The sequence below is a fragment of the Benincasa hispida genome, chromosome 6 (assembly GCF_009727055.1).
Source record: "Benincasa hispida cultivar B227 chromosome 6, ASM972705v1, whole genome shotgun sequence".
NCBI lineage: Eukaryota > Viridiplantae > Streptophyta > Magnoliopsida > Cucurbitales > Cucurbitaceae > Benincasa > Benincasa hispida.
In genome coordinates this window covers 43,362,737-43,389,432 of record NC_052354.1, presented here as the reverse complement: position 1 = coordinate 43,389,432, position 26,696 = coordinate 43,362,737, and the positions used below count along the sequence as shown (strand labels likewise).

At 39.3% G+C, this 26,696-nt stretch overlaps 1 protein-coding gene across 2 annotated transcripts in view; it reads left to right on the top strand.

Moving 5' to 3' along the window:
* The first annotated feature begins 547 nt into the window (after nucleotides 1-547).
* LOC120079781 (DNA polymerase zeta catalytic subunit) overlaps nucleotides 548-26,696 on the top strand; it is a 65,672-nt gene continuing 39,523 nt past the window's right edge. For both annotated transcript variants that reach the window (XM_039034166.1, XM_039034165.1), the window contains exons 1-6: nucleotides 548-935; nucleotides 1,286-1,368; nucleotides 2,545-2,602; nucleotides 20,719-20,768; nucleotides 20,876-20,988; nucleotides 21,103-21,145. In XM_039034166.1, the coding sequence (XP_038890094.1) occupies nucleotides 824-935; nucleotides 1,286-1,368; nucleotides 2,545-2,602; nucleotides 20,719-20,768; nucleotides 20,876-20,988; nucleotides 21,103-21,145 (459 nt within the window). In that variant the 5' untranslated portion in view covers nucleotides 548-823. The remainder of the gene's footprint in view (nucleotides 936-1,285; nucleotides 1,369-2,544; nucleotides 2,603-20,718; nucleotides 20,769-20,875; nucleotides 20,989-21,102; nucleotides 21,146-26,696) is intronic.

The window sequence follows — 26,696 nt, the reverse complement described above, 5'->3', positions numbered from 1 at the left end:
AAAAGTTTACTTAGGAGCAATTGATCAAGTTTTTAGAAGCCCGAGCTGTCATTGAGGGCTTTCATTATCTCCTATCCATCCCTACCCTCTCTCCTTTTTTATTATGGTTGAATATGGTCTTTAGGAGGTGGTTGCTTTGGTTAATATAGGCTCATTAGAGCTTATCAAGGTGAAGAATGCACTTGATGAGAAGAATAGGCTGGTGAGACATTTAAGAATTATCTATATCTTATTTTGCCCTTGTGTTTTTAATCAAGATGTAGGGAAATGATGGGATTCTTGTTACTCTAATTGGATTTTGGATGTAATTAACATTGACTTTTGTTACCTGTCCCTTAATCGGGGTTATTTGCATGATTTATCGTTTTTAAATGCATAGTATAGTAATGCAAAACTTGGAATGCAAGAACAAAAGTATAGCACGTGGAAACAATATCAATTTTCAGAGAATACAGGTCTCAACTGCAATTTACGAAAAGTCTCGGGAAAAAAAAAACTGCAATTATTTACGAAAAAGAACGTGGAAAATATATGAATTAAGCATCATAAGTGGTGCAAAGTGCAATTTCAGTTTCATTTTGGCATGGGAAGAGTGCTGTGGAAGTTTTCAGAATTTACACAACATAAAAAGGCTTCTCCACCGCGCCATTTTCTTGCGCCAAAATTAACACGAACAGAAAGCAAATTGATTTTCAATCCGGTGCACCGAAGTCCACGAAGCTCAAATTCACCTCCTCATTCATCAATGGATTTTCGTTTTTCCTCTCTCGTGGTTAATGATTCTAAACCTTTCTCTTTGTTCCGGTGAATTGGAAGCAAGACAATGGGGGATTTGCAATCAGAATCGAGTGTCTTCAGTGTTCGGATCGTCTCCATCGACTACTACCTTGCACCTCCAATTCCAGGCCTCGGCGTATCCTACAGTAGCTTTCAAGGTAAACTTCGCTTCTCTTTCGCATTATGTTATGGTTTGCTTAGTTTATCACCTGTCGTGTCGACCGTGGGTTTCTTTTGATTTTCAGTTTTGGTAGTCAAGGTCAGGTTTAGGATTCTTTATGCGAATTTATAATCTTAAGTCGATGGTAGAATGATAATGGGAAGAGATTTTATACTCTGTTTTTATTCGTTCGTTCTCAACATGGCTACTATTTGAACTCGAATAAAGCAAGTGTAAAACATGAGTATAGATATTATTTGCTATATATATTATCCCCTTTATTTTTCTCGAGTACAAACTTGTCTTTGGGGTTTACTAATGCATTATTTCGTATCATTTAATTTGAAGGCGGGAAGGTGAACGAGGTCCCTGTATTGAGAATATATGGTTCCACTCCAGCTGGTCAGAAAACATGCGTCCATGTTCATGGAGTAAGTACTGTTACTGAGTCTCGAATAGACATTTGATTATGTATATATAATTTTAGAAAATTGAGTTTTCGTTGACAAGAAGAGAGAATAAAAAGCAGTATGTACTAACTATTCACAGAAGTGGGGGGTGGGGTTGTTAAACCCAACTTTTGTATACAGCTCTCACTTGGGTGTAAACTCACCCCATCTTTTTGTAATTATGGTATTACATCACTTACTACACAGTAGAATACTATTATGTAATCTTATACGACAATTTGCCTTTTTGTAATTTCAAGACATCAATGAAATTTCTCTAACTGTTTCTCATTCAAAAAAAAAAAAAAAAAAAAAGAAGAAGAAGAAGAAGAAAAGAAAAGAAAAAAAAAGAAAGAAGAAAAAAAAAGAAGAAAAGAAAAAAACCCAACGGAAAATTACATAAGTCTTTGAGACCGAATCCCAAAGAAAGGAATTGAACTTGACGAAAGTTCGTATCTTCCACGATAAACAACAAGACTTCAGAGCTCCCCTCTTTTCAATAATGTGCCTTTCATCTCTTGGTGTAACTTGAGCCCCCTTTTGTAACTATAGTTTATCCTATCTCATAGCTCAATGAATAGCTTTCTGTAAACATATTGACTGGAAGCGGTTCGATTCATTTTTGTGATTTCATCATATCAATGAAATATTTAACCTATTAAAAAATGGTTTAACAAGGAAAGAAGAGCTAGGAAATTTGACATCTCTTTATCAGATAGAAGGGCCAAAGTTTTTGACATCTCTATTTTCAGATGGAGAAGTACACCATGACCACAAATAAGAAAGGAGAAAGTAGATCTCCCCGTTTGGTTTTCCTTGGAAAAAAAACCCCTAATTTATCTTGAAGACAATGCCTTGTTTCTTTTAAACTTGGTATTCTTCTAATGCCTCTTTCCTAGTTTTTTATCCAAGATATGTCTTCTGCTTGCAAAATCCCCTTGAGGAGAAGAGATGGTACTAGGTTCATTGTTGTAAAGCCTTAAGTTAATTATTATTATTGTTTTGGTAATATATGTCTCTTGGTCAGCACGAGATTATTAATCGACCAAGTCATTTTTCTTCAATGTATTCAACTGCCATTTTTAAGTGCATGTATACAACTTTATACGAACATACGTGTATGCATGCATGTTTTAAAATTAGGTTTTATTTTTGTAGGTTTTACCCTATTTATATGTGCCGTGCTCAGAGATTTCATTGCAGTTGCACTGCAAAGGTATGCAACTCACGAATGTGATTATAGTTTTATTTTGGTTATCAAGCCTATTCCATGAGCATGTTACTGTCATGTTTCATATTATTTAATTTTACATTACTTTCCTGATAACAATTTAATCTATTATGTCTGTATATAATAGTAAAAACATTTAATTATTATAAATATCCTTTGAAGTCAATACTGATGTAAATGTAACTCAACAATTAAGGCATCCCTACTAACCTAGGCCGTAGGATGTATTATTCTCAAAATATACTTGGAATCTAATCTAGGATTCAGCTTGTTGAACACCAGCAAAATTCAGCCGTTATTGCTCTCCTTAAATTTTGAAGAAATAAGGTTGGCTATGAAGAATCTTGGTAAAGACAAGGCACGGGGACCAGATGGTTATACTACTTATTTTTTCTTGAAGTATTGGCCTCTTTGTAGAGTAGATTTTCTAAGTTTCTTTGATGAATTTCACGACAAAAGTCACTTAAATTCCTGCACGAAAGAGGACTTTATATGCCTGATGCTGAAAAAGAAGCTGCTGTTTCTGTAAAGGACTTTTGATCAAGTAGTCTTACAACCTCGATATACAAAATTATTGCAAAAGTTTTAGCAGAGCGTTTGAAGAACGTAATGCTGACATTATTTCTTATTCTCAGAGCGCATTTGTTGAAGGGAGTCAGATTTTAGATCCTATTATTATTGCCAAGCCGTGGAAGATCATAGATCAAAACATAAGGGATGGACTCTCAAATTGGATTTAGAGAAAGCTTTTGACCGTATGGACTCGGAATTTCTAGAGGAAGTGGTGAAACTCAAGGGCTCCTATCAAAATGAATTGGTTGGATCAACGATTGTGTTAAAAACTCTACATTCTCTATTTTTATTAATCAATGACCCCCGTGGCCAAATTTTAGCTTCTAGTGGGATTAGACAAGGAAACTCACTATTGTCTTTTCTTTTTCTTCTCGTTAGTGAAGTTTTGAGCAGCCTTATTGGCACGATTCATGCCAATTGTGTATTTAAAGACTTTATCATAGGCAAAGATAAAGTTCATGTCCCCATTCTACAAGTTGCTGATGACACACTCCTATTTTGTAAGTATGATGATGACATGCTCGATACTCTTATACTTACTATTAAATTATTTGAATGGTGCTCAGATCTAAAAGTAAATTGGAAAAAAAGTTGCTTTGCATATGCTTAATGTGGACGATGCTAAGTTGCACTCAACATCTTCTAGTTTGAAACGTGAAGGGGAATCTTTGCCTTTTATGTATTTTGGTCTCCCTTTAGGGGGTTACTCACAGATAGTTAATTTTGGCAAGATAAAATTCAAAAGAAGCTAGATAGGTGGAAAACATTCAATCTATCAAGAGGAGGAAAATTGACACGCAACTCAATTCTATCTGACATGCCCATTTGTTACATGTTGATTTTCTCCATGCATCCCAAAGTTAATATGGAAGTGGAAAGAGTTTTGTTTGTTTTGTTTTTTTTGGATGGTTCAAAGGGAGATTAATCATATAGTAAAATGGGAATTGGTTTGTAAAGCACAAACTGATGGTGGTTTGGGCATTGGCAGCTTGAAATTAAAAAATATGGCATTTTTGGCTAAGTGGGGTTGGAGATTTATGCTTGAAAAAGATTTTCTTTGACATAAAGTGATTCAAAGCATTCATGGCATCGATATTTATCATTGGCACACCTCAGGGAAATATGGTTGAGGCTTCGTATCCCATGGATTAACATTTCCAAGGTTTGGAAACATGTTGAGTCTTTCGCATCCTTCAAGCTTGGAAATGGCAGTAGATTCTATTTTTCGTTAGGCATATGAGTCTATGATTCTTCCTTGAAATCGTGCTTCCTTTGTTTGTTCAGACTATCAATTCTTCGTAATGGTTCATTTTTTTGACCATTTGGATAGTGATACTCTTTCCTAGAATATCATGCTTCGTCCTTTACTTAAGGATGAAGAGATGATGGGTTTTTAGCATATGCCTGGTGTTAAATCACCAATTGCCTCAAAAACTTAAGTTGATGAGTGTAGGTAAATCGTATCTTCTAACACTCTCCTCACTTGTGGTCTTGAAATATGTAGAAAACTTAACAATTAGAAATCAATATTAATTAGGGAGGAAATAACATTGCAGGGTTTGAATGTAAGACCTCCTAAACCACTTGCTTGATATCACATTAAATTACTGATCCAAAAATTTAAGTTGATGAGTGAAGGTAAATTTAATATTATATCATCTAACACTTGAAATTTTAGTAGAAAGAAGGTGGCTGCATTTCCGGATACAAGAAGCTGGTCCTTTGATCTTTTGGGTAGTTTTATTATGAAATCTCGTTCAAAGTATTTGACAGCATCAAGCCAAAAACTAGTAAGGTAAAAAATGCTCTCCCCGTAAAAAATGCTCTTCCCTCTCTCCTCCTTTCCTCCCTTCCCCCACGCCCTCCCTTCCGACCACCCCACCGGAGCTCACCATGCCTTCCCTAACCTTCCCTCCTTCTAACCGCCTCTCTCACCCCTCTCCTTCCAACCTTCTTCCGGCTCCTATCATTCCACCGAACTCCTCTCTCACTCTGTTTCTGCCCTGTTTCCAGCCATGGTTTCTTTCTCTTGCCGTATCCTTGACCACACCTTCCATATGGAGCAAGAAGGATCGAACTTCCTTTTAAAAGACATAAAAAAAGGACAGTCCATTCTTCTCTCCTTAACCTCAGTTAAATGGCTTCTTGAGAGCTTTCGCAGACTATTATATGGTTCCACCTTTGAGTTTTTCCTTCTAAAGGAAAGAGTTGATCAAAGCTTCATGAGGCTTGCCAAATTTCGTGCAAAGTAGAATTGGTTTGTAGAATGTGCTGTATGGCCAATCACAGGAGGAAGAAGGAACATCCACATCTCGTTCGGCAATGAAAAAGCAAGCTGGCAAGACTTAAAGGAGGTGATCGATAGCTGCATCCAATACTTTAGAAAATCTCCTATTCTCCAGGTTAGTTCTTCTTCATCTCCTCCCTCTCCTAAACATAGTCCAGCCGGTCGTACCAGCCCTACTCCACCTCCCTGTGGGAACTCTGCCCTCCCATCTTTCCCTACTCCACATGCGAAGAAACAGAGCAACCTTGCTGTCTGGTTAAAGAAGAATGATGATGTCTTGCCTGAAAATTTTAGTAACCTCTGGATTATCTCAAGACTTATGGCATCAAATGGGTGGAAGGAAATTGCGGTAGAACTAAGAAAGTGCCTAGGCACCAATGTCATCATTAATCCTCTGTTTGCAGACAAAGTCCTCATCAAACTAAGCCAAGGAAACCTCAACGAAAAAGTGCCAATGCAGGGTAAATGGACTAAGTTTGGCCCTTTTCATCTTCATCTGGAAAAATGGAATTCATTCAGTCCTGGAAGGCCCTCAGTAATGCAAGGTTATGGGGGTTGGATCACAATCAAAAACCTTCCCTTATATTATTGGTGTAGGAAAACTTTTGAAGCAATTGGGGCTTATTTTGGTGGTTTAATTGCTATTGCATCAGAAACTTTTAATCTCATCAACTGTTTAGAAACAAAAATTCAAGTCAGGAAGAATTTATGTGGATTCATGCCAACCACCATTGAAATTAAGGATGATATTCATGGAAGTTTTTACTTAAACTTTGGTGATATTGCTTGCTGTCATCAGCCTTCAAAACTACTCCCTAAAGTCTTGCTTAAAGACTTCTCCAACCCAATAGACCTAGTTCGGTTACAAGATGGTCGAAAGGATGAAGATGCCTCCTCCCAATTTGATTTAATTGATTTATCCAATTGGTCTTTCCTATTGTCAAATAAATCCAAGCCTAAGTTCTTACGAAATCCAAGTGCAAAAGTAGAAAAGTTGAAAGAAATCCAAAAGCCACAGACTTCAAATATCAATCTGGGAGAAATAAGGGAAGTCGAAAAAGCCATTTTGTTTTTTTAATGAGGCTGATGAAGCAAATCACTTAATTCTGGAAGTTGAGAAGTACCCCCCCCCCCTCACTCACAGCCGCAACCTTCTGAAAAGGCTTTTTTCAGTCAAAAGAAGTTGAGAAGCCCCCTTGCAACCGCAGTCATTCGAAAGATCCCTCTGGCATATTTAAAGGAAACCGAAAAGCCCCCTGAATTAATTGTTGTTTCAGATAAGGCTCCTTGTTTAAATTTTGAAAACTCCTCGTGTTCCATGGTTAGATTAATTCATTTGCTGCCATTAAGATGAAAGAGAAAAGAAGTTGAAAAGCTACCTGTGCCAAAAAAAAAAAGAAAGCAAAATTTTTGTCCCTTGCATTGTGGTGCTCCCTTCAGTTTCTTCTCAGTTGAGCATGTCTTAGCCAAGCCCGAAACCCAAGCTACCCATCGGTCTTCCTCTTCCCCTGTTCTCTGCCTTAATTCCTTTCCCCTCGCTCTCCCCTGTTTTTCCAGATCACTCGACCTCCCTGCCTTCACTACCCTCAAACATTCGATCCCCTCCTTGCCCTTCTCTCCCCTGTCCTAACAGAGCAATCTTTACCTCTGTCTCTGCATCCTTCAAGCCTCCTCTTCCTCCCTTCAATATTAAACCAGCCCTTAAACCTAGCAAAACAAACCAGAAACGGCTAAACAGAGCCCGCCACCCCTCTTGCCTTTTCAAAACTTTTCCCAAGCACTTTATCAGAAGAAAGCACCTGAGGGAACACCCCAAAAGCCTCGGACTCACCCTCAACTCAGTCTCCACCCAGCCCCAAGAAGCCAGGAATGGCTAAATAGAGCCCGCAACCCCTCCTGCCTCGTCAAAACTTTTCCCAAGCACTTTATCAGAAGAAAGCACCCGAGGGAACACCCCAAAAGCCTCGGACTCACCCTCAACTTAGACTCCACCCAGCCCCAAGAAGCTAGAATCCCTTCTTTTCCAAAGCAACCTTTTAATTCCAGGTCAGATTATGCATCTTCTTTTCCCCCTTACAACCCAACTGGACCACTACCAAAAGAAATCCCTATTTTCACCCCTAAAACTCAATCAATCATGGAGAAAGATTGCCCTCCCGATTCCCCTTTTAGTATCAGTACAGAGGAAAACGATTGGCTCATCAATTCAGAAGATCAAGATGAGCCAATTCCGGAAGAAACCCTACTTGCTGACCTAACTACCCTGTTTCAAACAGGGGAGGACCTTACTGTCTAGACTAAAACCCCCAACCCTTCCCATCCAGCCCCCCCTTCAACCTCTTCTGACCTTCCAGCACACCTACTGAGTTTAGTCACTGACTGCAGCCTATTATTGGACTAATCATTGGTTGTTGGAACACCAGAGGTCTCAAAGACATTAATAAAAGATTGGCCCTTAAATGATTCTGAAAGAAAATTAACCCTTCAATTGTGCTAATTCAAGAATCCAAGAAGGAAAATTTTGATGCAAGTTTCATTAAATCTTTATGGAGTTCTAAAGATGTTGATTGAGAATTTGTTGAATCTTTTGGTGCTTCTGGTGGGTTGTTAACAATGTGGGACACAAGTTTAATTTCAGTAATAGAAACCCTCAAAGGTGGTTACTCCCTCTCAATTAAATGCAACACTAGTTGTAAAAAGACTTGTTGGGTCACTAATGTATATAGGCCAACCGATTACAAAGAAAGAAAATTTGTGTGGGAAGAACTTCTTTCCTTGGTAGCTTATTGTGAGGACGCATGGTGTATGGGTGGCGATTTTAATATCACAAGATGGGCACACGAAAGATTCCCCTTGGGTAGAAGCACTAGAGGCATGAGAAAGTTTAATAAGTTCATTGAGCAAGCAAAACTCATGGAAATCTGGTTGAGTAATGGAAAGTTTACGTGGTCAAGGAAAGGTATCATTGTTTCAAGATCCTTACTAGATCGCCTCTTCATATCAAAAGGTTGGGATGAGTTATTTGAAAATTCTAGAACCAATAGACAAGCCTGGATTTTTTCAGACCACTACCCAATTTTATTAGAAGCCGGCTCATTCAGTTGGGGTCCTTCACCATTCAGGTTTTGCAATAGTTGGCTACTAAACAAAGATTGCATCTAAATTATGGAGAAAGCATGGTTTGACAGCAAAGTACACGGTTGGGCTGGTTTTGTACTAAATCAGAAGCTGAAAGATGTGAAAACAACAATAAAACAGTGGCATCACAACAATAAGGAAGAATTAAAACAGAAAGAGGAGAGGCTACTAGTAGAAATAGAAAATTGGGATACACTTGCTGAGAATTCCCCACTTTCCAGCACTGATTATGCAGCTTGGTCTTCTTCAAAATCAGAACTAATGGCCTTATATAGGTTGGAAGAAATTAACCTATTGCGGAAGAGTAAACTAAACTGGCTCAAGCAGGGAGATGAGAATTCAAGCTTCTTTCACAGATTCTTAGCAGCAAAAAAGAGGAGAAATTTTATAAACAAGTTAGTTGATGAGCAAGGGGTCCCAACAAAGTCGAGTGCAGAAATTGAAAGCCTAATACTCCACTTTTACAGCAGCCTTTATCTAAAATCTCCAGGGCAGAGGCATTTCCCTTTAAATCTAGATTGGCCTTGTGTGAACTCGAATCAGAATCTTCTCTTGCAAAATAATTTTTCAGCCACAGAAATCCTCTCAGCCATAAAAACCCTTGGCAAAAGTAAAGCCCCAGGCCCCGATGGCTTCACCATAGAATTTTTGCTGAAATTTTGGTCTATTCTCAAAACAAGCTTCCAAGATACCTTTAATGACTTCTACAAGAATGGCAAGATCAATGCGTGTATAAAAGAGAATTTCATTTGTTTAATTCAAAAGAAGAAAGTAGCAATCAAGGTAAGTGATTACAGACCCATTAGCTTAACCTCATTAATCTACAAAGTCATTGCTAAGGTGTTAGCCGAGAGATTGAAAGAGGTAATGTCCGACATCATTACTCCCTCCCAATGTGCTTTCATAGCAGGAAGGCAAATTTTGGATCCCATACTTATAGCCAATGAAGCGGTGGAGGAGTATAGAGCAAAAAAGAAGAAGGGTTGGATCCTTAAACTTGATATGGAGAAAGTTTTCGACCGAGTTGATTGGGATTTTCTAGAAAAAGTGCTTCGGGCTAAGAACTTCAATCAGAAATGGATAAAATGGATCTTGGGATGTGTCAAAAACCCATTTTACTGGTTGTTCATTAATGGGAGACCAAGGGAAAGAGTAGCCGCTTCAAGAGGGCTTAGACAAGGTGATTCTCTCTCCCCTTTTCTTTATCTTCTAGTTAGTGAAGTTTTGAGTGCATTAATTTCCAAACTCAACCAATCCGGCATCATTGAAGGTTTTTAAGTAGGCAAAGAGCAAGTTCAAGTCTCCATACTCCAATTTGCGGATGATACCTTATTGTTTTGCAAATATGACAGCACTATGCTGTTAAAACTTAAGCATACAGTGGAGCTCTTTGAATGGTGTTCAGGGCAGAAGGTAAATTGGGATAAATCAGCACTCTATGGCATTAATGTGGATGATAGTGAGCTCTATACTACAGCAGCTTCATTGAATGTTTCGTTTGACCACCTCCCTTTCTATTATCTAGGGTTGTCTCTAGGGGGCTACCCGAAAAGAGCCTCCTTTTGGCAGCCGGTCTTAGATAAAGTACAAGGTAAACTCGGCAAATGGAGAAGATTCAATCTATCTAGGGGTGGAAGAGCCACTCATTGCACCTCCGTCCTTTCAAACCTTCCAACCCATTACTTGGCCATCTTCTTTATGCCCGAAGGGGTAGCAACTAAAATGGAAAGGTTTATACGAAGCTTCTTTTGGGAAGGCAATAAGGGCAGCAAGCAAAATCACTTAGTTAAATGGGAATTGGTTTAAAAACCTTTAGCAGATGGTGGTCTAAGTCTTGGGGGGCTCAAAGCTATGAACATTGCACTCCTTGCTAAATGGGGGTGGAGATTGTTCAATGAGGAAAACTCTCTTTGGGGCAGAGTTGTTAGAAGTATTCATGGTAAGGATGCTTTTGATTGGCATACGACAGGGAAAGGAGGTAGAAGTTTGAAAAGTCCATGGATTAGCATCTCAAAGACATGGCTTAAGGTAGAATCATTGGCCACTTTCAAACTAGGTAATGTCAGTCGAATTGCTTTCTGGTTAGACACCTGGGAAGGACCCTCCCCCTTCAGTATCCTTTTTCTTAGCTTATTTAGAATCACCATGCTCCCCAATGGCTCAGTTGCCGATCATTGGGACAATAGCATAGCTTCGTGGTCCATTACTTTCCGAAGATCGTTTAAAGATGAAGAAGTGTTGGCCTTCCAAGACTTGTTGAGGAAAATTGTAAGTAGAAGCCCTTCTCTTTCTTTTGATAAAAGAGTGTGGTCCATCTCAACCACTGGCCAATACACCGTTAAATCCCTCAAAAGCCACCTAACACCATTCTCCCCCTTGGAAAAACCCATCTTCTCGGCTATTTAGAAAACAAAAAGTCCAAGAAGAGTCAACATCCTTATTTGGATTATGCTTTTCGGTCAGTTGAATGTAGTTGAAGTCCTTTAGAGAAAGCAATCAACATCCTCCCTTTCCCCCACAGTTTGCCCATTCTGCCTACATCATAGTGAGGACTCCCTTCACCTTTTCTTTACATGCCTTTATTCAAATTGGTGTTGGAAAAAGCTGCTATGTTTGTTCAATCTTTCATGGACCTTGTGCAATGATTTCAAAAGTAACGTGTTTCAGCTCCTTGCCGGCCCCATCTCCTACAAATCCATCCATTTGTTATGGGGTAATGCTGTAAAAGCCTTATTGGCAGACCTTTGGTTTGAAAGAAATCAAAGGATTTTCCATAACAAAGCCACTAGATGCCAAGACAGCTTTGAAGCCGCCCGTCGTCAAGCCTCCTCCTGGTGCCTCCTTTCCGTGCCTATAGCCTTTCAGATTTCAACCTCAATTGGGGGGCCTTTATCTCAACCTCTCCTATCGGACAACACTAAACTTTTCCAAATTTCCAGATTTCAGCAACACTTATTGAACTTTTTATATATTTACATAAGTTTCAGGCCACTGTTTTGGCTTTATCTTTAGTTATTCACTTTTGATGTTTCTTTAGGCTTTGTCCTCATTTTGTAATCTTGTTATTATATCTCCCAGTTATGGGTTAGAATTGGAGATGATGAGGGTGCTAAGGGAGTGTCAACCTAGTTGAGACGTCCGGGTGAATCTCCTGATCCTTTTACAAGCACTTGTATTTTCGCTTTACTCTTTGTATAACTCTCTTGTACTTAGAGCTTTCGCTCCTCTCTATTTATTAATACAATGAATCGTTTCCTTTTCAAAAAAAAGTATTTGACAGCATCTTCACCTACAAAAGAAAGTGGTTGTATTTGCAAGAGCATTGAGAAGTTTTTGAGAGATTTTCTTTGGGATGGGGTGGAGAAAAGGAAAGGGTCTCATTTAGTTAGATGGGAACTTATTGAGCAAACTATGAATCGGGGGGGAGGGTTGGGGGGTTGAGCTCAAAAATTCAAGGATTTTGACAAAGCTCTATTGGCTAAATGGCTTTGGCATTTTCCCCTTGGGCCGGGTTCCTTGTGGCAGAGGATTATTGTGAGCAAACATGGTCCCCACCCTTGTGAGTGGGTGGTGCAAGGGGTTAAAGGCACGCGTCAAAATCTGTGGAAAGATATTTCTTTTCAGCTCCCTTCTTTTTGCCATCTTGTCTATTGTGTTGTGGGAGAAGGTAAGGAAATGTATTTTTTGAAAGATCTTTGGGTGGGGAATAGACCCCCCTCCCCTTCTGCATTTTCTAGGTTGTATCGTTTGTCCTCTTTGAAAAATTGTTTCTTGTTGGATTTTTTGGTTTGGTCGGGGAATTCTGTTTCATTCTCCTTCGGGTTCCGTTGGCCGTTGTCCAATAGGGAAACGACGGAGGTGGCCTCTTTTCTTTCCTTGCTTGAGGGTTCTGACTTTAGGCTTGGGAGAAGGAATGTTTGTATTTGGAGTTCTAATCCTTTGAAAGGCTTTTCTTGCAAGTTGTTCTTTAGGATTTTATTAGATTCCTCTCATATTGTTGAATCGGTCTTTGATGCTTTATAGAGGATTAAGATTTCGAAGAAAGTTAAGTTCTTTGCCCGACAAGTTTTGCTTGGTCATGCAGATACGATGGATAGGCTTGTGAGAAAGATGCCTCCGTTAATGGGTCATTTTTATGTTGTATCCTTTATCGGAAGGCAGAAGAAAACCTGGATCACCTTTTCTAGGGGTTTGTTTGTGAGATTTGTGTGGAATGGTTTCTTGCAGGAGTTTGATTTTGTGCTTGCTCATTAGAGGGATGTGCGGTTGATGATCGGGAAGTTCCTCCTTCTGCCTTTTAAAGAGAAAGGTCGTTTTCTGTGGTCTGCATGGATGTGCACTTTATTGTGGGACCTTTGGGGGGAGATGAACAGTAGGGTGTTTCGTCGTGTGGAGAGGGACCCTAACGAGTTTTGGTCTTTATTAAGGTTTCATGTTTCTCTTTGGGCTTTGGTTTCGAAGATCCTTTGTAATTATTTCCTAGGCAATATCTTACCTAGTTGGAAGTCTTTCTTTAGTGGGGTTTTCGTGAGCTTGATTTTTTGTATGCACTTATGTTCTTTCATTTTTTCCCAATGAAAGCAGTTGTTTTTATTAAAAAAAAATGAGGTTTATTCGGCCATATGGAAATCTAAATGTCTCAAGCACATCAATATTCTTATTTTTTTTTTGAAAAGGAAACAATTCATTATATTAAAAAAAATGTGAGCTAAGGCCCAAAGTACAAGAGTGTTATACAATGAACGATACAACGTCCAAAAACCAAAAGGATCAGTAAGCGCACCCGGGCATCTCAACTAGGTTGACACCCCCTTAGCACCCTCATCACTTCCAAGAAAATAAAATTAAAAATAAAACTAGTAATAAGAGAATAGAACAAACAACACTACAAGCCCAAACAATGGCCGAACAATGGGGGAGAAAAACAAAACAAGACCGTCTAAAAAAACCAAGGAAAAAAGCAAACTACTGACGAGGCTAAGAACCGCTGTTGGGAAGGGAGATTAAAGCTCTCCAGTTGAGATTGAAATCTGATAAAATGTAGCTATTAAAAGGCTTGGAGAGGATACACCAGGAAGAGGCATGACGACGGGTGGATTCGAGGCGGTCTTGGCAACCAAGAGATTTATCATGAAACATCTTTTGATTTCTTTCAAACCAAAGTTCTGCCAAAAGAGCTTTGACCGTGTTAAACCAAAGCAAACGGCTGGATTTATGGATGTTTGTTCCAACTAATAGCTGCAGCACGTTACCCCTGAAATCATTGCTCATAACCCATGAAATATTGAAGATGGACAACTTCTCCCAGTACCAAGCTGAATAGGAGCACGCAAAGAAGAGGTGGAGAGAATCTTCGATAGAATGTAGGCACAAAGGACAGATTGAAGGGGAAATATAGTTGGATGACAACTTCCTTTGTAAAACCGAGGCTACATTCAGCTGTCCATAAAGCATTATCCAGACAAGAATACTAATCCTTCGAGGGCTACTTGTCTTCCACAAGGCCGAGAAAAGAGATTTGTCCAAAGGGGAGGAGGGGGAAAGGTGTATTTTAAGGATGTTGACCGTGAAAAGACCTGAGGCTGAAATAGACCGACCCTTTATCAAATTCAACTGAAACTCTTCTTGCTGCAAGAACCCCAAGCAACTCTTGAAAAGAAAACATCTCCTCATCTTTAAGCAAATGGCGGAAGGAAATCGACCAAGCGGCCAGTCGGCTGTCCCAAGTCAGCTACTGAACCGTTTGGAAACAAGGTGATTCTGTAAAGACTTGGAAATAAGGTATTGAAAGGAGTCACTCCTTCCCAAGGGTCTAACCAAAACGCAATCCGGCTGCCATTTCCAAGCTTGAATGTGGCCAAAGACTCAACTTTTAGCCAAGACTTCGAAATACTGACCCACGGGCTTCTCAAACTTTTGCCCCCTTTACCTGCCATGTGCCAATTAAAAGAATCTTTTCCATGTATGCTTCTGATTACTTGGCTCCAAAAAGAACCTTCCTCATTAAAATATCTCCAGCCCCATTTAGCAAGGAGTGCTAAATTCATACTTTTGAAACCACCAAGGCCGAGGCCTCCATCTGCCAAAGGTTTTTGCACTGAAGCCCACTTCACCAGGTGATTTAGCTTGCTGCCATTATGTCCTTCTCTAAAGAAGTTCCTTGTAATCCTCTCCATCTTTGATGCAACTCCTTCGGGCATAAGGAAAATGGACATATAATGAGTTGGGAGATTTGACAAGACTGACTTGCATAAAGTGGCTCTACCTCCTCTTGATAGGTTGAAACGTTTCCATTTGTCCAATTTAGCTTGAAAATTGTCCAATACCGGTTGCCTTTCGGATACCCACCTAAAGGCAACCCTAGGTAGGAGAAGGGAAGGTGGTCAGCCTTACAATTCAAAGATGCAGCTGTGGAAATCAGCTCGTTTTCATCCACATTGATACCATAAAGGGCTGATTTTTCCCAATTCACTTTCTGACCCGAACACCATTTAAAAAACTCCACAGTTTGCTTCAGTTTTGCAAGCATGATGCTGTCATATTTACAAAATAATAGAGTACTGTCCGCAAATTGGAGGATGGAGATCTGAATTTTATCTTTGCCAACCACAAATCCTTCAATAAGACTGGCTTGAATGAGCTTATTCACCAATGCGCTTAACACTTCACTAACAATAAGGAAAAGTAATGGTGAGAGGGGATCACCTTGCCTTATACCTCTTGTGGTAGCCACCCTTCCCCTTGGTCGACCGTTGATGAAGACTGAGAACATGGGATTTTTAACGCATCCCATAATCCACTCTATCCATTTTTGACTGAAATTTTTGTTTCTCAACACCTTTTCTAGGAACTCCCAATCAACGCGGTCGAAAGCTTTTTCCAAGTCAAGCTTGAGAATCCACCCCTTCTTCTTTTTTACTCTATATTCCTCCACTGCTCCATTAGCAATAAGAATGGGGTCCAAAATTTGCCTTCCTTCAATGAAGGCACTTTGGGAAGGAGCAATGATATTAGACATTACCGATTTTAGTCTTTCAGCTAGCAGCTTTGTAATGACCTTATATATCACGGTAGTTAAACTAATTGGCCTGAAATCACTAACCGCAACTGCTATTTTCTTCTTTTGAATTAGACAAATGAAGTTTTCTTTTATACAAGCGTTAAGAGCTTACCATTCTTGTAGAATTCCTCAAGGGTGGAGTGCAAGTTTTTCTTTATTAGGTTCCAAAATTTCAACAAAAACTCCATAGTGAAGCCGTCGGGGCCAGGTGCTTTGCATTTTCCAAGTTTTCTTATAGCTGACTTTATTTCTTCAATTGAGAACTTGGCTTGTAAGGTCAAATTCTGATTTGAGTTGATGCATGGCCAGTCTAGGTTCAAAGGAATGTGTCTCATCCTCGGGGATTTAAGGAAAATGCTACTATAGAAATTCAGGATTAAGCTTTCAATCTCTCTATATGATTTCGTTGGCACCCCTTGATCATCTATTAGTTCAGAAATAAAGTTTCTTCTCTTTTTTGCTGCTAGGAATTTATGGAAGAAGCTTGTGTTTTCATCTCCCAACTTGAGCCACTTCAACTTACTTTTCTGAATTAGGTTGACTTCCTCCAGCCTACAAAAAGACATTAAATCTGATTTTAGAGTGGATCTAGTTGCCATTTCGCTGCTAGAAAGGGTAGAACATTCGGCAAGAGCATCCCACTTTTCAATTTCTTCTAACAGCCCTTCTTTTTTCCTTCTTTGAGCTTCTTGGAATTTAGAATGCCACTCCTTGACTGCTGTTTTTACCTTTTTCAGTTTTTGATTAAGGGCAAAACCAACCCAACCCTGAGCTTCACTACTTAACCAAGCAGTCTCAATGAGTTTGACACATTCCTTATTGAGCAGCTAGCTGTTACAGAATCTAAAATGGGATGGACCCCAGCTGAAATAACCGGCTTCTAGTAAAATTGGATAGTGAACAGAGAAGGTACGGACTTGTCTATTAGCTCTAGAGTTTTCAAACAACTCATCCCATGCTTTAGAGATGAAAAAACAGTCTAATAGAGATCTTGAAGTTGAAACCCCTTCCCTAGACCAAGTAAAGTTGCCATTTCCCAATCGGACCTCCAGAAGTTTGGCTTGGTCTATGAAGTTATTAAATTTCCTCATTCCTTTAGTGCTTCTGCCCAAAGGGAATCTCTCGTGAGCCCATCTTGTAATATTAAAGTCTCCCCCGATACACCAAGCTTTATCACAATAAACTGAGAGAGATAGGAGTTCTGGCCAAACAAATTTTCTTTCTTTGTAGTCATTTGGCCTATAAACATTAATGATCCAACAAGTCCTTTTACAAGCAGTGATGCATTTTACTGATAAAGAATACCCTCCTTTCAAGGTTTCAACCACAAAAATCAAACTCTTATCCCATAACGTCAGTAAACCACCTGAAGTGCCATATGATTCCACAAATTCCCATCCTATTTCTTTGGAGCTCCAAAGGGATTTGATGAAGCTTGCTTCAAAACTTTCTTTCTTTGATTCTTGAATTAAAACTACTACTGGATTATGTTTCTTTAGAAATCGCTTGAGAGCCAACCTTTTATTAACATCTTTTAGGCCTTTCGTGTTCCATGTCACAATTTTCATAATTATGGACCTAAATTTTTGGTTGCAGCCTCAGCAGCCAACTGTCAATCCAGAATAAGTCTGCAATCAGTGACTATGGACTTCAGATGGGCTGGAAGATTGCACGTGGCTGGAGAGATGGAGCCGGCAACTAAAGCTTCTGAAGACTTTTCATCCTCTGTCTGGAACAGGGGATTTAAGTCAGATAAAAGGGGGGCTTCTTTCCTTGAATCCTTTGTAATTTCCTCTGAAATATTCCAATCAACTTCTTCACTGCTCACACTGAAGGGAGAATCAATGAGGGCATCCCCTTTTTCTTTTGAATATGCACCCGGGGAAGAGCTTGGTGAGCCTCTCAGAAAAGTTAACTCTAAATTAGGTAAGGAAAAAACAGAGTGTTCAAAGAGAGGAGGGTGAGAAGGAAGGGGGGCTGACCTGATACTTTGGGACAGTCCTTGGACTGAAGTGCATCTAGCTTCTAGCAAATCCGGATTTTGATCAGCCACTGTCTTTACTTGAGGTAGGACTTCTTGAAAGAATCCTTCACTTGCTTTCTTTTGATGAAAGCTTTGGGAAGGATTTAAAGAGGCAAGGGGGGTGTCTTGCTTTGGAGTGCCATTTAGCCACAGATTTGCTAGGTCTTGGCGCTGCCTTACTATAGGGAGGAAGATGAGGTACAAGAGAGGGGGTGGGATTGCTTAAGGTGGTTGCTGAGTCTGGCAGTGGCAGAGGAACCAATTTTTTTACGGAGACAGGGGAAGAGGGCTTAATCAGGTTAGAGAATGGGAGGAGTGGAGCAAACTTAGGTGACGAATGGGCTTCCTTGGTGTTCGGGATAAGTAAAAATGACTGCCGAGAATTAAAATTAGAATTTCCCACGCCGCAAAGTCCTAAAGACTTTTCTTTTTTTTGTACGAATGACTGTTCAACTTCTAAAGGTATAATGTCGGCTGAACTACCTCCTTCCCCCATCTCTCTCTTCTTAATTACTCGGGGCACCTTTTCATATTTACATAAAAGATCTGTGACTTTTCACTTTCTTTCACTGGGGACTCTTTACCTTCTGATGCTTGTTCGACTTCTCCAGCTACAAATGAAGAATGAGTGGCTGATTTATCTGTGTAACTTTCCAGAGAAGGTGACTTTTCACATTCCTCAGCAAAGCTTGCATCATTTTTCAGGATTTGTTGCTTCAAGATAGACTTTTTTTAGGTTGGATTTGGGTTTCTTGAGAAACTCGGCTTGGATTGAGAGGAGACAAGGAAGGACCATTCTGAAATAGCAATATGGAAATTGACACCGTCATCTTTAATAACTTGATTCAAACAAACTAAGTCAATTGGATTAGAAAAGTCCTTAAAGAGTAAATTACCAAAATACTTGAAGGGAGCTTCTAAACATTCAATGTCACCAAAATTTAAGTAGAAATTGCCACGATTTTCATCCTTAATTTCAATAGTTGCCGGCATGAAGCCACTGAGGTTTCTTCTAACTTGAATTTTGGCTTCTAAACAATTAGTGAGGTTGAGAGTTTCTGAAGTTATCGATTCTAAACCCCCAAAATAAGCACTTATGGCTTCAAACGTGTTTCTGCACCAATAGTCCAGTGGAAGGTTCTTGATTGATAACCAGCCACCAAATCCTTTCATTACTAAGGGTCTGCCATGCCTTAATGGATTCCATTTTTCGAACATCAAATGATAAGAACCAAATAACTGCCACTTGCCCGAGTTTAAAACCAGATCGTTCAGATCACCATTACTGATCTTAATTAAATCTTTATCTGCAAACAGGGGATTTATAATGACAATGGAGTTGAAGGCCTCAGTTAGCTCTTTTGCAATTTCCTTCCATTCGTTAAAAACCAAAAGTCTTGAGATGATCCATAAGCTACCAAAGTCTTCTTTGAACACATCATGATTCTTTTGAATCCAAAAGGAGTTCCTGTTCTGTTTTGCCAACGTCGGAACATTGGACTTCTGATGCGAATCGACATTAATCTTTGGGGGCTTAGAAACCAAATGAGGGAGCTCCTTTCTCTCTTTTAACACTTCTGAATAACTTCTTTCTTGATGACCCAAGAGGGGAGGCGCTGGCCGAGTGTTACTGACCTGAACTAACTCAGAAGGGAGTTTAAAGGAGGAAGAACTTACTTGTTGAATAGGGGGCTCTTTGAAGTTGTGTATGCTGGCTTCAATCATGTCCTTGAAGTCTTGCCATCCAGATTTGTCATCACCATACGGAATGTGGATGTTCTTTCTTCCCCTTGAAGCTGGCCAAACTGTACACTCTACAAACCACTTATCTTTATCTCGAAATTTGGCTAAACGAATGAAACTCTGGTCTACTCTTTCCCTTAGTAAAAAGAATCCAAATGTTGGGCCAATGAGAAGTCTTCGAAAGCTTTCTTGAAGCTAGAGGGCTGAGGCCATTGAAAGGAACATGGTTTGGCCTCTTTTCAAATCTTCCACAAGGAACCCGAGTCCCTCTTGACACGTACAGAAAAAGTGATCAAGGATGTTACAGCTTTTGATCTCCATGGCAGAGAAGCGCACAAACACAGAGCAAAGAAAGCCGAAGGAAGGAAAACAGCCGGAAAGTGAAAGAGAGGAGGGAAGCGGGAGGGAAAGGGGCGCGGTTAAGGTGAGGAGACATGGTGAGTTCTGGTGGGATGGGAGGGGAGAGGGACATTTTTTCCTTCACATCAATATTCTTATTTGGGTGATATGGAGGTTTGTTTGGCCATATGGAAGTCTAAGTGTCCCAAGTCTGAAGTCCTTCAAAGAAAGACGCCTTCTCATTGCATGTTCCAACAGTTTGGCCACTTGTATGTCAGACAATGATACTTTGCAACATTTAATCTTTGATTGCTCATTTTCAAGGCAATGATGATGGAATTTGTTCTCAACTTTTAGTGTTCAGTGGGTGTTTCCAAACTTCTTCAAGGACAACGTTCTTCATTTGCTGGTTGGTCCTTCCTTCACCTTCAAATCTAAAGCTTTTGTGGTGCAGTGAAACCTCTTCTATCAGAAATTTGGTTTGATAAGAATCAGAGGATCTTTCACAATAAATTACTTCCTTGGTTCGATTGTTTCAGTTCATCTTGCCTCAAAGCTTCCACTTGGCCGTCTCTTTCTAAACATTATGCAAACTTCTCTATTCAAGACTTATGTCTCAATTGGATTATTTATCCTTATGCTGTTATCTTGTCTTTTTATATTTTTATGCCTTTTATTTTCTTTCCCTTCTAGGGTTACGTGTACTTTTGACCACTAGTTTCTTTCCATTATTTCAATGAAATTTTGTTCTCTAAAAAAATTATAGGGTTGCAGTATTTTTTAATAAATAAATAGTTATAAATAATTTTTTTATTATTTTTAAATAATTGAATGGCTATTCCAGCATGCTATATTTTCATGCACCTGCTTGATCATTGAATCTATGACACTGTTATGTTATGGTGCTACTATAGCTTAAAGATTTTTATTTTGCACAGGAGAAGCTTTAGGGAATGATGTATCTCTTGCCCTTGAAAAAGCCTTAAAGGTATTCTTTACGAGGACAACTAAGGGTTAAGTTCCCTCTCAATTATGTGTTAATCCCTGTTCTTTCATTGCTAATGACATTATTTTGGTTCTGTTTGAGCTTTGAAGCTGAAAGGCAATTCTGGTTCAAAGAGACAGCATGTACATGGTTATAATCTTGTTCGAGCGAAGAAGCTTTATGGTTACCATTCATCAGAAGAGCTTTTTATGAAGATATATTTGTATCCAAATGAAACGAAGTTTTATTTTATCCATCTGTTATACTGTTCAATAGGTTTTCCTGCCCATATTAACAGTCTGCAACCTGTGATTGAATGCCTTTGACAATAATTTAGATATTATCCTCAAGATATCACCCGCGCTGCAAATCTTCTGCTGGTATAGTTTTCGAAGTTTCACTTTGCAGCCATCATATTTCTTATCCTGTTGATTTACATGCTGAACTGGATGGTGGACATTGCAACGTCATCTGTTTCTCTGTAACAGATGATGATTTGCTTAGCATAATATTTTGTCAGTATATTATATGGAGAATTTGCAGTGAAAATATGCTTCTTTTGTTAGAAATTAGGAACTACATCAAGAGCTTAAACTATTGAGATCAATGCCGTAAACGAAACGAAGTTTGATAATAGTAACTACTGAAAATAAGGGAAGAAAAGACGAAGACAAGGTTTACGTAGAAAACCCTAGGCCAGGGAGAAAAAACCACGATAGATAGATTCTTATTAATTTGTTACATTTACAAAGCACCACAAACTCAAAAATAAATAGACTCAGAACAACCTTAAAATAGCAGAGAGAAGTAAAAAGACTAAAATGCCCTTAGGTCAAATACACCATAATGCCCTTAGGTCAAATACACCATATTTCAACACTCCCCCTCAAGTTGAGGCGTAGATATCAATAAGACCCAACTTGCTAACATAAGTATCGAAGCTTTGCCTTGGTAATCCTTTAGTGAGGACATCAACAACCTGTTGGCTTGAAGGAATGTAAGGAATACAAATACTGCCGCTGTCTAGTTTTTCTTTAATAAAGTATCTGTCAATCTCCACATATTTTGTTTTATCATGTTGCACTGGATTGTTGGCAATACTGATAGTTGCCTTATTATCGCAATAAACTTTCATAGGCTCATGACTGTCCTGGTGAAGATCAGACAGAACTTTCTTCAACCATATCTCTTTGCATATTCCCAGACTCATCGTCCTGTATTCTGCTTTAACACTACTTCTAGCAACTATCCCTTGTTTCTTACTTCGCCAGGTAACAAGATTATCCCACACAAAAGTACAGTATCCAGAGGTTGATTTTTGATCTGTAACAGATCTTGCCCAATCTAAGTCAGTATAAGCCTCGATGAATCTTTTGTCATGTTTCCTAAACATTAAGCCTTTTCTCGGAGCAGATTTCAGACACCTCAGAATTCGAATGACGACCTCCATATGCTTCTCGTAAGGAGTCTGCATAAACTGACTGGCCATACTGACAACATAAGATATATTTGGTCTGGTATGAGATAAGTAAATCAATTTTCCTACGAGATGCTGATACCTTTCTTTATTAACAGGAACTCCTTCAACAAAATCCCCCAGCTTGGTATTGACTTCAACAGGAGTATCAGTGGGTTTACATCCAGTCATTTTCCCTCAACAAATCCAGAGTATATTTCCGTTGAGAAACAGATATTCCTTCTTTCGATCTCACTGCCTCCATTCTGAGGAAATATCTCAGACTACCAAGATCTTTGATTTCAAACTCATCTGTCATTCTCCGTTTTAATTTGACAATCTTTGCTGCATCATCACCTGACAGAACAATGTCATCAACGTACACAATCAAAACAGCCATCTTCCCTGATGCTGATCTCTTTGTGAACAAGGTATGATCAAAATGCCCCTGAACAAAACCTTGGGACTTAACAAAGGTGGTGAATCTATCGAACCACGCTCTCGGAGACTGTTTGAAGCCATATAAGGATTTTTTGAGTTTACAAACCCGACTATCAAATTGTGCTTCAAATCCAGGAGGAGGGCTCATATATACCTCTTCTGCTAACTCACCATTCAGGAATGCATTCTTTGCATCAAGTTGATGGAGAGGTCAATCCTTGTTAACAACAACTGAGAGAAGAACTCGAATTGTGTTCAACTTTGCCACTAGGGAAAAAGTTTATGAGTAATCAATCCCGTATGCCTGAGTAAATCCTTTAGCAACCAGTCTGGTCTTGTACCTATCAAAGGTCCCATCAAACTTATACTTAACCGTGAACACCCACTTGCACCCAACCGTTTTATGGTCTTTAGGGAGTGCAACCAGATCCCATGTTCCATTTGTTTCGAGAGATTTCATCTCTTCCATAATAGCAACCCTCTACTCGGGAATTTCCATGGCCAAATGCACGTTGGTAGGTATTGTCATAGTATCCAAGTTGGTAGTGAAGGCAACCCATACGACTAGTTACTGTAAGACAGGAAACTATGCATAGAGTTCCTGGTACATGACCTAGTCTATTTCCGTAGTGCAATTGGTATATCAAGCGTGACATCATAATCTCCTGGTTTATCTGACTTCTCATTAATACAAGAATGGGGCCACACTTGCCCATTTGTGGCAATTCCTCACTCTCCCGAGTATCTCTTGGTGACGCATTACCACCTGCAGTTTCGACCTTGTCTGGGACAATCTCATTAGTCCCACCATTCTCATCCACATCACCTCCAATGCAATCATTCTTACCCACATCACCTCCAACGCAATCATTTGCACCTTCAGAACCATCATCAGAAATAGAAGTACCTTGAACTTGAGCTAGTACCGGTTTCGATTCTTGGACAGCTTCCGGTGGAGCAATAGGAGGCAATATTTCCTTTCTAAGATTCTTCCTGTAGTATATTATCCAGGGTACTTGTTTAGTAGGAAGGACATGGTCATTTGTATCGAGGATAGGCGCAGGAAAGAAGTCCATAGGAATGAAATATGTAGATGAGTTAGTCTCTTTGCTAGTGGTCTCTTCCTGAAGAAGACTAACGGGAAAAAAGGGTTTATACATGACACCCATAGTGACAAAGTACTTCGTTGAGGACGGATGAAAGCACTTATAACCCTGCTGGTGAAGTGAATACCCGACAAAGACACACTTCTGAGCACGAGGAGCAAATTTAGTTTGGTGAGGACCGTGACTACGAACAAAGGTAGTACACCCAAACATCCGAAGGGGGACATCTAGGATGAGACGTGTGGATAAGAAAGATTCTTTGAAACACTCAAGGGGTGTGTAAAATTTAAGAACACTGGAGGGCATCCGATTAATAAGGTGTGCAACAGTCAAAACAACATCCCTTCATAAACATGAGGGAAGAGATGCAGGAAGCATGAGGGAAGGGGCAACTTTGATAAGGTGGCGATTTTTCCGTTCAGCCACTCCATTTTGTTGTGGGGTATGAGCACACGAATTTTGATGAACGATGTCTTTCAAAGTTAAAAACTTGCGTAGGGTGTTATTAACAAACTCCTGCCCATTGTCACTCCGAAGAATAACAATCTTCGTATTAAACCGTGTTTCGACCGTAGTATAGAAATGTTGGAAAACAGACGTGACTTCCAGCTTATCAATAAAAAGAAAGACTCATGTAAGACGTGTGTGATCATCGATAAAAGTGACAAACCAACGCTTATCGGATAAGGTAGTGATGTTTGAAGGACCCCAAACATCACTATAAACTAGACAAAAAGATTGGGAAGGTTTGTAAGGCTGAGAGGGGAAGGAAACCCTAGGTTGTTTAGCACGTATATAGACATCCCAAGATAACGAAAAAATATCCACATTATGAAACAAATGGGGAAATAAATATTTCATATATTGAAAGTTTGGATGACTAAGGCGAAAATGCCACAACAAATAATCTTTTTCAGAAATTGTAAATGTAGATAATAAACTAGTCCTAGACAAACTCCTAGAGGTAGCATCATTAGAAAGGAAATAGAGACCCCTATCATGTCGGGCAGTGCCAATCGTTGTCCCCGAGCTCAAGTCTTGAAAGGAAACATCATCAGGTGAGAAAATAACTCTGCAGTTTAAATCCCTAGTCATTTTACTTATAAACAACAAATTGTAAGAGATCTTTGGCACGTGTAACACATTTTGTAAGATCAAGCCATGGAAGGGAGACAAATGACCCTTTTCGGCAACAAGAGCAAAGGACCAATCTGCAATCCGAATCATCTCATTTTCAGCACTCGAAGAATATGAGAGAAATCGATTAGATCAACCAGTTAAGTGAACGGTCACTCCTTAATCTAGTATCCATGATTCTTGTCCCTTGTAAAACTCTTAGGTTTGAGAAAGAATCAGAATGCTCTATTCATTCACCAAAGATATGAATATATACAAGTGTACAAAGCATAGAAAAGGAAAATATCACAAAATATCTACAAGAATGGAAAATCCTAATTATAGAATTATAACACTACCCCTCAAGTTGGAGAATATATGTTAATCATGCCCAACTTGTTACAAAGATAATCTATACGTCTTCCATCCAATGCTTTCGTGAAGATATCTCCTAATTGTTCTCCAGTCTTCACATATCCTGTAGATACCAACCCTTGTTGAATTTTCTCACGTACAAAATGGCAAACAACTTCAATATGTTTAGTTCTTTCATGAAATACTGGATTAGACGTAATATGAAGTGCTACTTGATTATCACACCACAACTTTGTCGGTGTGGTGATTTCAAATCCCAACTCAACAAGAAGTTCATATATCCAAATCAATTCACACACAGATTGTGCCATTGCTCTATATTCTGATTCTGCACTTGAACGTGACACCACATTTTGCTTCTTACTCTTCCAAGAAATCAAATTACCGCCAACAAAAACACAGTACCCCGAAGTTGATGTTCTGTCTTCTTTAGATCCTGCCCAATCGGCGTCTGAGAAACATTCAATATTAGTATGACCATAATCCTTATATAATAAACCACGCCCGAGAATAGCCTTTAAATAACAAAGAATCTGTTCCAATGCAGCCCAATGATCAACTGTAGGGCATGACATGTACTGACTCACAATACTTACTGAATAGACTATGTCGAGTTGAGTCACTGTAAGGTAATTAAGTTTTCCCACTAGCCTCCTATATCTTTCATGATCTTTTAGCAATTCTCCATCTTTTGTGAGTTGTAAGTTGGGCATCATTGGGGTACTACATGGCTTGGCCCCTAGCTTTCCTGTTTCAGTCAACAAATCAAGTACATATTTTCTCTGTGATAATAGAATTCCTTTCTTGCTTCTTATTACCTCAATTCCTAAGAAGTATTTCAACATGTTCAAATCTTTTGTGTAGAATTGACTATGAAGAAAGGTCTTTAGAGACTGGATACCTAAAAAATCATGACCAATAATCACAATATCATCTACATATACGACTAACAAGATGACACCACCCTCAGATCTCTTAAAAAAGACTGAATGATCTGACATGCTCTTCCACATTCCAAAACTTTCAATCACCTGACTAAATTTACCAAACCAAGCTCGTGGGCTCTGCTTTAATCCATACAAGGATTTACGAAGGCGACACACCGTTCCATTCTCCCCCTGAGCAACAAACCTTGGTGGTTGCTCCATATACACCTCTTCTTGAAGATCACCATGAAGAAATGCATTTTTAATATCAAGCTGATGTAAAAGCCAATGATTGATTGAAGCTAATGAAATAAACAACCGCACAGATGCCATTTCTGCTACAGGAGAAAAAGTATCAGCATAGTCAACGCCATAAGTTTGTGCATAGCCTTTCGCTACAAGGCGTGCTTTTAACCGAGCAACAGAACCATCAGGATTGACTTTAACTGCAAATACCCATTTGCAACCGATAGCCTTCTTTCCTGCAAGGAGAGAAACTAAATCCCAAGTA